General features: G+C 50.7%; 4 protein-coding genes across 4 annotated transcripts; 2 read left to right on the forward strand and 2 right to left on the reverse strand.

Moving 5' to 3' along the window:
• Nucleotides 1-332: 332 nt before the first annotated feature.
• On the reverse strand, nucleotides 333-1778 carry BDW74DRAFT_70142 (protein-lysine N-methyltransferase). Its single transcript, XM_073733492.1, has 4 exons — nucleotides 1487-1778; nucleotides 876-1418; nucleotides 687-822; nucleotides 333-574 (listed from the first exon to the last, which is right to left on the reverse strand). Exons 1-4 carry the CDS (start codon nucleotides 1715-1717, stop codon nucleotides 423-425), a joined length of 1062 nt encoding a protein of 353 aa, XP_073580522.1. The 5' UTR covers nucleotides 1718-1778; the 3' UTR covers nucleotides 333-422.
• Nucleotides 1779-2051: 273 nt separating this feature from the next.
• Nucleotides 2052-2687, forward strand: BDW74DRAFT_169981 (40S ribosomal protein eS24; the record flags this gene model as incomplete). The annotated part of the gene is made up of 3 exons (XM_073727086.1): nucleotides 2052-2128; nucleotides 2292-2539; nucleotides 2611-2687. 3 exons carry the CDS (start codon nucleotides 2052-2054, stop codon nucleotides 2685-2687), a joined length of 402 nt encoding a protein of 133 aa, XP_073580523.1.
• A 2276-nt stretch (nucleotides 2688-4963) lies between these two features.
• Nucleotides 4964-6873, reverse strand: BDW74DRAFT_70170 (uncharacterized protein). The gene is made up of 3 exons (XM_073733494.1): nucleotides 6496-6873; nucleotides 6334-6441; nucleotides 4964-6260 (listed from the first exon to the last, which is right to left on the reverse strand). The coding sequence occupies exons 1-3, from the start codon at nucleotides 6748-6750 to the stop codon at nucleotides 5115-5117; spliced, it is 1509 nt and encodes a 502-aa protein (XP_073580524.1). The 5' UTR covers nucleotides 6751-6873; the 3' UTR covers nucleotides 4964-5114.
• A 2917-nt stretch (nucleotides 6874-9790) lies between these two features.
• BDW74DRAFT_159548 (PPIL4 family peptidylprolyl isomerase) lies at nucleotides 9791-11982 on the forward strand. Its single transcript, XM_073725477.1, has 4 exons — nucleotides 9791-10015; nucleotides 10125-10825; nucleotides 10880-11076; nucleotides 11129-11982. Exons 1-4 carry the CDS (start codon nucleotides 9936-9938, stop codon nucleotides 11546-11548), a joined length of 1398 nt encoding a protein of 465 aa, XP_073580525.1. The 5' UTR covers nucleotides 9791-9935; the 3' UTR covers nucleotides 11549-11982.
• Nucleotides 11983-12164: the final 182 nt, after the last annotated feature.

Raw genomic sequence — 12164 nt, forward strand, 5'->3', positions numbered from 1 at the left:
CATTTGTTTGGCTTATTTACCCACTTGCGTTGCGTTGCGTTCTGCTGCGTTGCATTGCGAATTCTGAACCACGGTCGATTACCATCTCATTGGCATTCATTTTCGAACACTTTTTATATACATAGATTATGATACCCACGCGAAACGCTTTCCCCTCTTCCTTTTATTTAAACATGCCGATGCCATTTCTGTCTTGGTTCTATGTTCATATTCCTAGGGTGCAGAGGCTCCTAGCTCATTCTTTAATTGTGTTTGTATCTAACTGTAAAACTTACCATGAATGATATACTATTCTTGGTTACACCGAATCATTGTTGGTATATATTCGATAACTGTAGTCATTTTCTTTTGTTTTTCATACTGGAATGGCTCAGTACTATACTAGATCTAGCTAACTCACCTCTGCCAGAAGCTAGAACTGTTTAAGATGAAGGCAAAATCTGGCCCTGGTCCCGGCTCTGACTTCGAACCCGGTACGTCCGGATTGGAATACTGGTCGAGTGGAAGAACCCAGTCTGTGCCTCACTCGGTGGCGACTGGAAGGGTATCTGCTCTACGGCGAGGGCGTTCCGTGCTACAGTAGACCATTGAGATCAGATGTCTACAAGAGAGACAACGAAAGGGAGTTGGTGGTACTCCGACCCGAACAGAGAAACCGAACAGTCAGAAGGCAAGGAGAGACTTACCGCAGGCTTCCAGAAAAGTGCGAAAGGTATCTTCGTTGCGAACAGTGGCCGCGATGATGAATTCCTTCACGGAATAGTTCTCGAAGAGATCTCTGATCGCAGAGACGAGAAGGGGTACGATGTCCGAGTCATATATCTGAGCAAGCGTATCAGTTGCATTCAACTGTCGTGTCAGTCGGGGTAACATACCAGATCCGCCCCGACAGCGATATCATACCCTACCCAGCCATGCTCCTCGAAGAGGGAAGGGACCTGAAGCGGCATCCCCCACTCCCAGATCCCCGCCTGGATCTGCTTCTTGTCCAAACCATTCTTGCCAATGCAATCATCTATTTGTTCGATAAGGGCCGGCTCCCGATCCGTAACGACAACACTTTCTGCACCGAGGTGTTTTGCGCAAAGGAAAGACAGGAACCCGGTACCGGCTCCAAGTTCGAGGACGCGTTTATTTTCTACCAGGGACTTACCGGCGCCTGTGGTCGAGAGAAATGTGCCTAGGTGTAGTGCTGCTTCCCAGGTGCGAAAACCGGTTGTGCCGGCGGAGAGGATGAGGGAGCGGTTTTCGGAGGTTATGATTGTTTTGCGCTCAGCGGTTGATGACGTTTGGCTGAGAGTCGAGACGACGGGAGCACTGTATTTTATGTAGGTGAGCTTCTGTGCTTGTTCGAGGGCAGACAGCTTCGGCGTTGAGAGTAGGGAGGCCCATTTTTCCATGAGACTATCGAGGATTTCCTATCCGCGGAAGTTAGATTTGCGCACTCGAACATTCCCGTATGCGACAAGCGTAGGCATACTCATACATCCTCCTCGGGATCGGATATAGATTCTTCAATCCGGGCGATTATTGTCTTTAGAACGCGCACCTGATAGGGTGCTGGTGGGAGAGGCCATGCTGTGTCCTCGTTGAACATGCTCTCATAGATGGCTGATTGTAAGGTGGGGGAAACAAGGGCGGGGCCATCGGGGAGAGCGAGAGAGGGCGGGTCGACTTGTTGGAAGTACTGCGCAGTCAAGAGCGTTATGATGTCCATTGAGGCGATTGACTGGGACTCGAAAAATTTAGGAAAGAAATTGAGAATAGCTCTGTTGAACGATTTTAATTGTTGTTCTACAGCCAAGTCCCTTCAGCAGGGCGGAATATGGACGGGGCGAATTAGTCACGTGTGGACTAGCCAGAGACGGTTAGCGCGCCCTAGCCGAGCCCACAGCCGACTTTGCACAGAAAACGAAATTGAACGAAGCGCATCTCGACGCCCGCCAGAATCGACAGTCGACAACGACAACGACATCCCAACCGCCGCCCCCTGACCTTGTCATTCTCGCTGCTGGTGGTTCAGTCTTGTCAAGCCTACAACAACCACAAAAATGGCCGACGCTCCCGTTACCCTGCGGACTCGCAAGTTCATCCGCAACCCTCTGCTTGCCCGCAAGCAGATGGTCGTGTAAGACCCCTACTCCCGCACGCACTGCACCTGCCTACGTTGGATGGAACAGAGGGACATTTCGCAACGGAATCAAAAGAAAGGGAACGAGGAAGAGATGGAACGCCGACATCTGGACGCACAAATCGAACGAGTTGGACCGGATACTGATGTGAGATGATAGGGACGTCCTCCACCCCAACCGCGCCAACGTCTCCAAGGATGAGCTCCGTGAGAAGCTCGCCGACCTGTACAAGTCCAACAAGGACCAGGTCTCCGTCTTTGGCTTCCGCACACAATACGGTGGTGGCAAGAGCACCGGCTTTGCTCTCATCTACGACTCCACTGAGGCCCTGAAGAAGTTCGAGCCTCGCTACCGTCTCATCCGTATCGGTGCTGGCGAGAAGGTCGAGAAGCCCAGCCGACAGCAGCGTACGTCAACCCCGAGATATTTCAATATGAAGTGTTATGAGGCAGTAGCGGAGGAGCTAACAACCGTCCAGGCAAGCAAAGGAAGAACCGCTCCAAGAAGTTCCGCGGTGTCGCCAAGGTCAAGGGCCCCAAGAAGAGCAAGGACTAAGCGTGTGTGTCTCGCGAATGATTATGTTGGTGCTCGGGGGTTGGTGGGAGATTGTGGCGAGAAAACTGGCGTTCTGATTCTGATTTGGACTCGGATTCGCAACTCGGACTTGGGCGCAGCAAGAAAGGCTAGTGTCCACGATGATAATAATGATGAACCCAACAACCCTGTGATTAGCAACAAAAGAGAACAACAAAAAAGCATGCTCGTCCAAGGTTTCCGCTGTGGTGTCATTATCTATTGTCTTCCCGATCTCCGACCATCCGCCATCCTCCTCATGACCACGCGGATAGACAGGCTTCAGAGGATTAAAATATCACTGGATTCTGGATTCTGGTCTCTGGGTTTCGTTATAGTCGACTGTTCAATGCATTTCTTTTTCATTCAACCTGCATTTATGACAATGTCCCGTCTTCATATCGACTTCGCATATCAGATCGGCAAGTAGGGTACCGGTAAGTACCGTCCGTAGGTACTTTAGACCAGCCTTGAAAAAGCAAAAAGTGTGCAGCGTACCGTTCTGAATGATTATTATTGCCCCTATGCAAGCAAGAACGCCAAATCCCAAAATTTCAATCTGCATCCTCCCCATCGGCCATCCACCAACCGGACCTCAACCCTCGGAGGAAATACCAAACGTACTTTCGTCCCATCCAACCCCAACCCTCATCCGTCCCTAGTCCAACCCTCGGAGCTGCGCACTGACGAAGCACCGCATATTCGGGGCACGAACGTCCACTGACTCCTGCGCGAGCCGTACCGAACCCAAGGATCTGGACGGGATATCCCTGCTGCAAATCTTCGCTTGCCCGTCCTGGCCTCCTGTTCCAGTTCCATACCTCACACTTCCTAGCCTAACCCATCTTGATGGCACCTGCATCCTAATCACCTACGCACCTCGTGTTTAATGGTCCTCCAACCTGACTATCCTGCAGACAGAGCTGAGGGTCCGGCTCTATCCCTACACCATTGATCTTCATTGCAGATGGCGCCCACTACCAACTGACTAGCTGTCGAAAAGCTGAAGCCCGGTCCCCTAGAACAACCTGCAAGCCATCCCGACCAATGACGAACTCTGCATCTGCTCGAGTCTCTGCAGGAGGACCGATTCGACAACCCCGGGGCGCTTCGTGCGGATCCGGCGGGACGGGACGCGCCTAGGTGAGAAAGAGCGGCGCCGTTGGTACGTTGGCCAACTAGTCGTACGCTGGTGATGGCAAATCCAAGGAAGACGATATTCACCAAGCGCAAGTCATGCGCTTGCTTAGTTGATTGTTGGCCGCTGGGCTGGGTCTCCGATCCCTTTCCTTTCTTTTTCTTGTTGTCTTCCGAGGAGATAGAAGTACGCATGCACATGCAGCTAGCTGGATTTCGTCAGATGTTTGCGTCGAGGCGCGGGGTACTGGTTCATTGTACTCGAATCGAGGTCGCTGTGCAGACATTGAGGGAAGGGTTTAGCCTCACGTTTGTCTGTTTGACGTAGCGGTTACGCGAACAGGGCAGATTCTCGGAGAATGACACTGCATAATTCCAGCCCCGCTGGCTTGTTGGCATGAGTCTAGGCTCGGTGATTGCGTTGACATATCGTTTGTTGCTATCGGCGAACGCTGCTATTCTAGGAGCCCCTTCCTCCATGATCGCCCAGCGCAATTGACAGATACCGATTATTGCAGCGGTCACCGGGCTCTACCAGCCTATCAAGAATGCAGAGAAATATTTCCAGAGTGTGCGGTAGTATCCCTCAGTCAGCCTTCATCGGGGACTGCGGGCACCTTCTCGGGCTCGGAGCTTGACCTCTTGGCCGGGATCTATTTGTTTGTCCTGACCGTTAGAACAGATAAAAGGGCGACCATATGCTATTAGGGTATTGGACTAAGCAACAAAAAATGCAATTCACAACGACCGCAACCTCATCCCGGCCTTCGGGATGGGAGACAAAGACTGACCCTGCACGGGCGATGATCACAATCAGCAGACAAGCCACCTCTCATCTCATGACAGACAGCCGCCCATAAAGACTCAAGCAGACATTAGCTAGGCCACCAACAGATAATAAGGAAAAGCCCGGACACCGATATTAGCATTTCTAGCCCGCTTTCATTGTTGTGCACGGAAGGCTTGAGACGCGAAATGGAGCCATTATCCAATCAGCCAAAGCTCAGGCGTAAACGTATGATAAACAGGAATGAGAACGGGAAAGAAGGAAAAGCGAGAGGGAAAAAAAGAGAAAAACGAATAAAACACACATCCAATCGTAGGTCAACAGGGTTGAACCTCTTTGTTTTGGGGGGATTTTCCCACTTTTCCAACATTAATTGTTTGTTTTCGTCATGGTCTAACTTCCCAGACGTACCTGCCGTATAGAAAAAAAAAAAAATTGGTACGCCACGTGCCTCGGCTCATCAGCGAACCAGACCTTCCGCGTTATCACTGGGAACAGAGACCGGTGAAGTTTCGGGGCGCAGCCATAGACTGTATAACAGGCTTTCCATCCGTCTGAGAGAGTGGGACTGGGCGCGTGTATGGCAGTCCATTGATCAATGTGCTCTCAGAGTTCGACTCGTCTGCCATGGAGCGGCTTATGTAGGCTGGCCTGCTATACCCATAGGTATCGGGTCGATAGTCCGCGTGCGACAGTAATCGCCTATTGTCGCGTGAGAAGGTTCTGTATCGAGCGTCTGTACTTCCACGTAACTCATCGCTTGCCTCGGTGGCGCATGGCGCGGCTCCCAAGCCCGCAAAAGATCCGGATGACGGTGGCATTGGGGGGGTTGCACTGCCTGATGGTAAGAGTCCAAACGTCAGTTCGTGCCCATTCGACGGGATTAGTTTCGCTCGATCTATCATCCCATGATAGAAGGGCATGGTTGAGGCTAACGGCATGGGTGTGCGAGGTTCACATTTCGTCACCCAACGACTGCCTGACCTGTAGGTATGGACAGATGGTAACCCATCAATGGTTGCGACAGGGCCACTATTGTTCCCCAAGAAGGCGTTCCGGCCGGTGGGGTTTGGCAGAGTTCGCTCCGTTCCTTGAGATGGGGACGACAATGAACCTTGGGTAAGCGCCATGCTTGGGGCTCCATTTGTTTGGCTCTGTCCAGGGATCATGTAAGGAAATGGCGCATTGGTTAAAGCGCTCTCTGCATCGCTTTCTGAGAAAATCGGCTCGGTGGGAGCTCGACACCCCTGCAGAACTGCGCCCCAGTTTTTCGAATTCCAACCCAGCCCGCAGTAGTCTGCCATGAATACCTGCGGTGAGCTTGGCAGCATATATGTGGCGGAAGAAGTCTGGGAATTGTAAGGACTCGAGGACTCGTCCTCGTAGCTGATTGTAGGATCGAGGGCAAAGCTTTGTCGACCAAATGATTTCTGAGTGTCCGAGGTCACCTCGTAGTCTGAAGTCCGAGGAAATGGAGAGATACTATGGTTGTTATGATTCATCTGGAATCCTCCCGTCTTGGAGGAAGCCGCAGAGGACGCATATGTTCGTGAGGCCATGTCATTTGTGGGATATGACCATCCGGTCCCCGTGGGGACATGAACCTTCGTCTGAAGAATAGACGAGTTGACCTTCTCACTCTCTCTCGATTAGCCTTCACCTTCTGATAGAAAATGCAGGATTCGTGCATTGAGGTTGGCTTACCCTCAAGAAGTGACATTGTGCGTTTCCAGCACTCCGACAATTAGAACAGCCTTGTCCGTCACCAACATCACCACTACACTTGATCTTCCGTTTTCGGCATCTCATGCACTGTTACTGTTAGCCATGCCAGTTTCTTTTTGCATATTGTTAGCGTTTACTTACTGCAACTTGGATCCGCCGTCTTGTCGCGCCTCGGCCCTTGGCTTCAAAGTCGCCCTCGGTACCAATGCAGCCCAAGTTTCTGTCCGCGATTTCGTGCTGGCTATTAGTCTGAGGGGTATGAGATATTGACAAAGCTCCACGTCTTGATTGCGCATTGAAGCCGACATCGTCATCGGCAGGATAGAAAGGCTGGGCCATGACTTCATCCATTAGTGTTGAGGAGAACATCTTGGTTCTCGTTTCTGCTGAACTCATATATGTAGTGGAAGGTTAGGGCAGGTTCACGGGAGGAAGTAAAGGTACTTTTGGAGGTTATCAGAGGGTAATAAGTCAGATGAGATCAGTGTCAAAGATGCCCGCTTGTGTTCAACTACCCCATCCCCAAAGCATGCTGTAAAATATAGCTCGTACCTGATGATGAGGGGTCTGTGTGAGTACTTCAGTAGTGGATATAGGCCCAGATTCCATGGACCATGCGCCAATAGGTATTTTCTTTTCTTTTTTATTGTCTGGGTCTTTTTGTCCCTTTTCTCTTTTGTTTTTGCTGCTTGCCCCTGTCGCAAATCTGTTCGTAAATTCCAAATAGGCCAGAGGCCACCCACCACCTTTGGAATATTCCCAGCGCCAGAAAGTGGTGGTTCTATTGGTTCGTCATTTGGAGGAAACCACTGGCTGCTCTAGTATCTGGACCTTTGTTCCATTCGTCTGGGCTATGCTGGGGAAGGGTTAACATCCTGCAATCGTCCGCTGTGCGTAGTCCGGTTCGACCATTCGTAACTCGCTGTTGGAAGGCGAAACATGAAGGAAGCGAACCCCAGGCAGCGGTCCCACAAGAAGTAACGTTGGTGACATTGTCACACCAAGCAAGGTGTCATGCTTCACCTCATGCACTACCATGAGTATCATACCTCAGGCTGGGAAATTACCCTAAGAGGTCCCCAATAGTAGTTGCAGTCAATCGCCCCCCATTGCCTTCCACAAGCTTCAACTCCCTCGCCTCTTCTACTACTAAGCGCGACTATGCCTCACTGGCGTTAATGGGGGCTGAGCTTGGAATCGCCAGCCTTTTCGTTTCGTTGGCCGTCGTAGAGCGGGCATCCGCCGACTACGTTTGCAGCACCGGTTTTGGCGCGCCGTGGCTGTCTCTGACCTCAAGCGTCAACTGGGGCAAATGTTTGCGCGGTACCTGGGAATGGTGGTGTTTCCTGCGAAGCCTGTTGGCTGGCCCGTGAACGTCCTTCACAACCATCAAACAACTGCTAATGGGGAGCGGTCAAATTCGGCCAGTACTTTTGACGGGGCGTCATCGATCTCGGTTAAGAAAAGATCCCCGACAGGGTATCTGGTTAGCGCTATTCCAGGATCCACTAGTCGTCTTGTCGGTATATTCGGGTGAAAGGTGCACAAAACCTGCAAACGAGCCATTCGGCTGATTACACTAGACCAGGTAAATGTCTCGGAAGGCTGAAGTCCATTTCTGTATATGAGCGATATTTGTGGTTTCTTGAGTTCGACTGGAACATTGGATTTATGGTGACACATGCAGTATGTTTCTGAGCCAAAATAACCCAGAAGCTCCCCATCACGAGAAGGCGATGATCATCCAGGCCAGTGAGTTGCGCATGACATTGTGTTGATTCTGTCTTATCGTCTTGGTAAAGTCGGGATGGCAATATCGGCAACCTAGATCAAAGCCAAGAAAAACAACAGCCGGGATGATGAAAGAAAGGAAAGCAGCAAGAACAGGCAAGCCAATCATGGGGCAAAGAAGGATGAAGCTTTTTATTGAATCTCACAGCGTCCTGGGTGTTCTAGAGTGCTGTCAGTCAGATTTCGCATGGACGTGGGGGCTACTGATCAATCTAGAAAAATGCAAGGAGCTCAGGGGTCTCTGCGAGCAGCATGCCGAATGAACAAATGTGCATTCACTGTCTTGCCTCAAGACAAAGACTACTGTATTCAATCCCGATGTTCTGCATGTGTCTGTCTCGCTGGATTCGACCTACCAAGAAGACTTATACAATCGCTTGTATGAAAAGGCATGGCTGTATGAGTTTTAGGGTGCGACTCAGGTATAATGTGGTTGAGCGATGGAAGTGTATATATCTGTGTGGTGGATGTATTGCTTCAAGATTCGAGCAGCAAGTGCCAAGTGGTGCTGAGCAGCAGATAATGTGATGTGGGCAGATAATCCTGCCCTGCTGTACATCTGTGTCTCCATGTACTGGCCAGCGACATCCACAGTTCACAATAAGACCAGCCAGAGGCTAACAGGACTAGTTCAGAGCATAGTCAGTGATTCAATGGCCATCATGTCTTCGGGCCCTTGTTCGGTTTGGTTAGAGCGCGGAAAGTTGAGCGGATATCAGAAACTCTCCCACGCGTATACCCCAGATTTAGGTAGGCGGAGTTATGAAGTAATAGCCCCGACCGGCAATAGTACACAAGCACAGAGCTGGATGATAAAGTCCAGATACATGTTGCGACGGAGCTGCAGGATACCGCCCGTTGATCCCAACGCTTCTGCTGTGGAACTGCGAAGAACTCGTAATGGCAATAACGGCTGTGCTTCCAGGCCATTTCCCTTTCGTGCAGGTATAGAACGTTTCCTACGCTACAGGTGGTAGGCAGAAAGAGCGTAAATTCTCCGCGAAGGTGCAATGACCTTGGGTTACAGCTGAACCGTCACTGAGCGTAGAGTAGCAATCATTCAGGTTCCTTTCCAGCCAAATCGAGCGGTATCAGTTCATTATGCTTGATATCAATGGTCAGGTTCAACAATGCGCCGCAAGTTTAGGCACGATAGTAGCAATAGCCCATCATCTCCTTGCCATCTGACATGCGTTCGCCTTGTTCTTGTTCGGGTCACAGTCATCAATACAGGGACTAGATGCAGGCCTGGAGGATTGGTTCGTCTTGGCCTAGACCTCACTGCTGCCCAACAGGTATCTCCGGAACTTGCACCTATCATTGCAAAGATATCCCTTCTTACACAAAGCGCGCGGCATCTGCCTCCAGCTCCGAGGAATAAATGAAGCATGTCAATCACATTGCATTAGATTGAATAGAACCCGGCAAGATTCAGCTGTGACAAAGCATCGCGCGCTGCATGTGTAGTTTTGAGACTTGCACGAGTGCAGATGTCATTCGAGTGGGTGGTTGTTGTTGACTGCAGGTTACTGGTGTTGAGGGTGGGCGGGCAAGACCACTGCCGGCCGGAAATGATGACGGAGGCTCCGCATTGGACCTGGGACCTTTTTTCCTGCTCCTACAAAGAATCCAATTGTGAGAACTATTACTGCCAACCTTCTCGTCTCAGTCACCCCGAGTCTGTACCTCTGTCATTGACCTACCCAAATTTTGCACACTAGTACTTTGTACTTGTCACATCTGTTTGTTTGACGCAACGTTGATCTTCCCCGAGGCTGTCGGCGGATGCAATGAGCGTCCTACTAGAAACGTCCTTGGGTGACATTGTCATCGACCTTTTGGTCGACGAATCGCCTAAAGCATGTGAGAAGTAAGTATCCCTGTGCGTTTTATCACTTCATTCTTGGGCAGCTACTGCCCACGTGTCATGTCGAGTGGCTGAACGAGAAACTAAAGTTCTCTATCTTCTATGGCACTAGCTTCCTGAAGCTCTGCAAAGTCAAATATTACAACTTCTCGCCGTTCTACAGCATCCAGAAAAACTTTTCTTTCCAGACTGGCGATCCGATCGGCCCCGATTCCTCAGACAGCGATGGCGGTTCATCAATATGGGGTGTATTGGAGGGGCCCTCGAAACAAGCCGTTCCCCTCGCCCTCCCCCCGAAACTGAAACACGATGAGAAGGGCACTGTGAGCATGGCGGCTGTTCCCTCCCCGCATGATCCCGATCTTCGCCTTATCACCAGCCAGTTCATTGTTACGTTAGGGGACAATCTTGATTATCTGGATGACAAGGCAGTGATTTTCGGGAAGGTGGTTGAGGGCTTTGATGTGCTTGAGAAAGTCAACGAAGCCTTTATAGATGACCGGGGCCGGCCGCTCAAGGATATTCGCATTCGTCATACAGTAGTGCTCGATGACCCTTTTGACGACCCGCCAGGCTTGGTGGAACCACCAGAGAGTCCCTTGCCAACAAAGGCGCAATTGGCTACTGTGAGAATTGCGGATGATGAGGATCTCGGGGATGACATGGATGAGGCGTCTATGGAGAAACTCCGGCGGGAGCGTGAGGCGCGAGCACAAGCCTTAACCCTGGAGATGGTTGGGGATCTCCCCTTTGCCGAGGTGAAGCCTCCGGAGAATGTCCTGTTTGTCTGCAAGCTGAACCCTGTGACTCAAGGTAAGGCACCCGATAACCAATTACTTCACTGCGTTTACTCACGCACATTCATAGATGAGGATTTGGAGCTTATCTTTAGTCGCTTCGGAAAGATACTATCTTGCGAGGTCATCAGGGATAAGCGAACGGGTGACAGTTTACAGTACGCCTTTATAGAATTCGAGAACCAAAAGGATTGTGAGCAGGCGTATTTCAAGATGCAGGGGGTGTTGATAGATGATCACCGCATTCATGTTGATTTCTCCCAAAGTGTGAGTGGTCATCTCTGTTGCGGTAACCTCAACAGTGCTAATGACGCGGTAGGTTTCAAAGCTGTCCGAGAGCTGGCGAAATGCCACCGTGACGAAACGAAGCGCGCAAAGGGGCGGCTTTGGTGGCGTAGCTGGTCTGGAGAAGAAGCGCCAGTATCGAGCAAGCGAAAACGCTCGCGAGCGCGCCGATTACAACATGGTTTTTGACAAAAAAGACGGCAAGCGTGTTCTGCCTAGTGAGCGGTCGTACAGTCGGAGTCCTCAAAGAAACAGCTACCGGGATAGAAGAGATAGTCGAAGCCCCAGGCGAGATTCTTACCAGAGCCGTCGTCGTGACAGGTCGTATAGTCGAAGTCCGCCACGAAAATACACACATCATGACCGTGACAGAATCAGGGGCGACTATCATGAAAATGATCGACGACGTGGCTATCGTGACGACGACAGATATAGGGACAGCCGACGTCGGTAGCAGATGGCTGGGATGAACGGCGCAGGTACCTATTAATAACAAGTGAGACGATGCTATATACCTAGTTGTCTGGTTTGAAGCACTGCAATGTCCCTTATCCTCGATCGTCGGCCAAGGAGTCTCGTCCATCAAAGTGAGTACTGCTCCGTAGGCTGTACTCTATTTTCGTAATGACGCTATTCTTTGAGTGGCGCTCTCATCTGTCGGTGAAACGTACAGCTGAGCTCCAGCCTACAGTACCTACGGTACGGTTTGGGCGATGCCCCGCCTCCTGATCGAAGCCCCGCGCAGATTGGTTGCCCAAGCAAGACAAGTGTACAAATGGGGCCAGATGGAAAGGGGACAGGAGCAAAGCCTGGATAAATATGGGACCATGTTAACTAAAAATAGGTAAAGCATAGCCAAACTTAAGCAAGTTGAGGCTGGCGGTCAATAACATAAATACCTCCGTGTCTTGGTTACCGGGACAGCTTCTAAACTTTGATGCTCATACCAATCGAGGAACTGCAAACTCACCCCGCGCCCCTTCATAAAGAATACCAATCCCTTTCTCCTCTCTTCTCGTTTTCCTATTCTTCTCTCTAACTACTCTGTATTCTCTTTAGAGCAGTTGCCT

Source organism: Aspergillus multicolor (genome assembly GCF_047715735.1).
Source record: "Aspergillus multicolor strain CBS 133.54 unplaced genomic scaffold BDW74scaffold_28, whole genome shotgun sequence".
NCBI lineage: Eukaryota > Fungi > Ascomycota > Eurotiomycetes > Eurotiales > Aspergillaceae > Aspergillus > Aspergillus multicolor.

Excerpts from the sequence above, each read along its gene's own strand:
- BDW74DRAFT_159548 (XM_073725477.1), top strand. The coding sequence starts at position 9,936 with ATGAGCGTCCTACTAGAAACGTCCTTGGGTGACATTGTCATCGACCTT. Across the intron at positions 10,016-10,124 it reads TCGCCTAAAGCATGTGAGAA|CTTCCTGAAGCTCTGCAAAG; the intron begins GTAAGTATCCCT and ends CTATGGCACTAG. Across the intron at positions 10,826-10,879 it reads GCTGAACCCTGTGACTCAAG|ATGAGGATTTGGAGCTTATC; the intron begins GTAAGGCACCCG and ends GCACATTCATAG.
- BDW74DRAFT_70142 (XM_073733492.1), bottom strand. The coding sequence starts at position 1,717 with ATGGACATCATAACGCTCTTGACTGCGCAGTACTTCCAACAAGTCGAC. Across the intron at positions 1,419-1,486 it reads TATCCGATCCCGAGGAGGAT|GAAATCCTCGATAGTCTCAT; the intron begins GTATGAGTATGC and ends TTCCGCGGATAG. Across the intron at positions 575-686 it reads CACTTTTCTGGAAGCCTGCG|CACGGAACGCCCTCGCCGTA; the intron begins GTAAGTCTCTCC and ends GGTCTACTGTAG.
- BDW74DRAFT_70170 (XM_073733494.1), bottom strand. The coding sequence starts at position 6,750 with ATGAGTTCAGCAGAAACGAGAACCAAGATGTTCTCCTCAACACTAATG. Across the intron at positions 6,442-6,495 it reads GACGGCGGATCCAAGTTGCA|TGCATGAGATGCCGAAAACG; the intron begins GTAAGTAAACGC and ends TAACAGTAACAG. Across the intron at positions 6,261-6,333 it reads CACAATGTCACTTCTTGAGG|GTCAACTCGTCTATTCTTCA; the intron begins GTAAGCCAACCT and ends GAGAGTGAGAAG.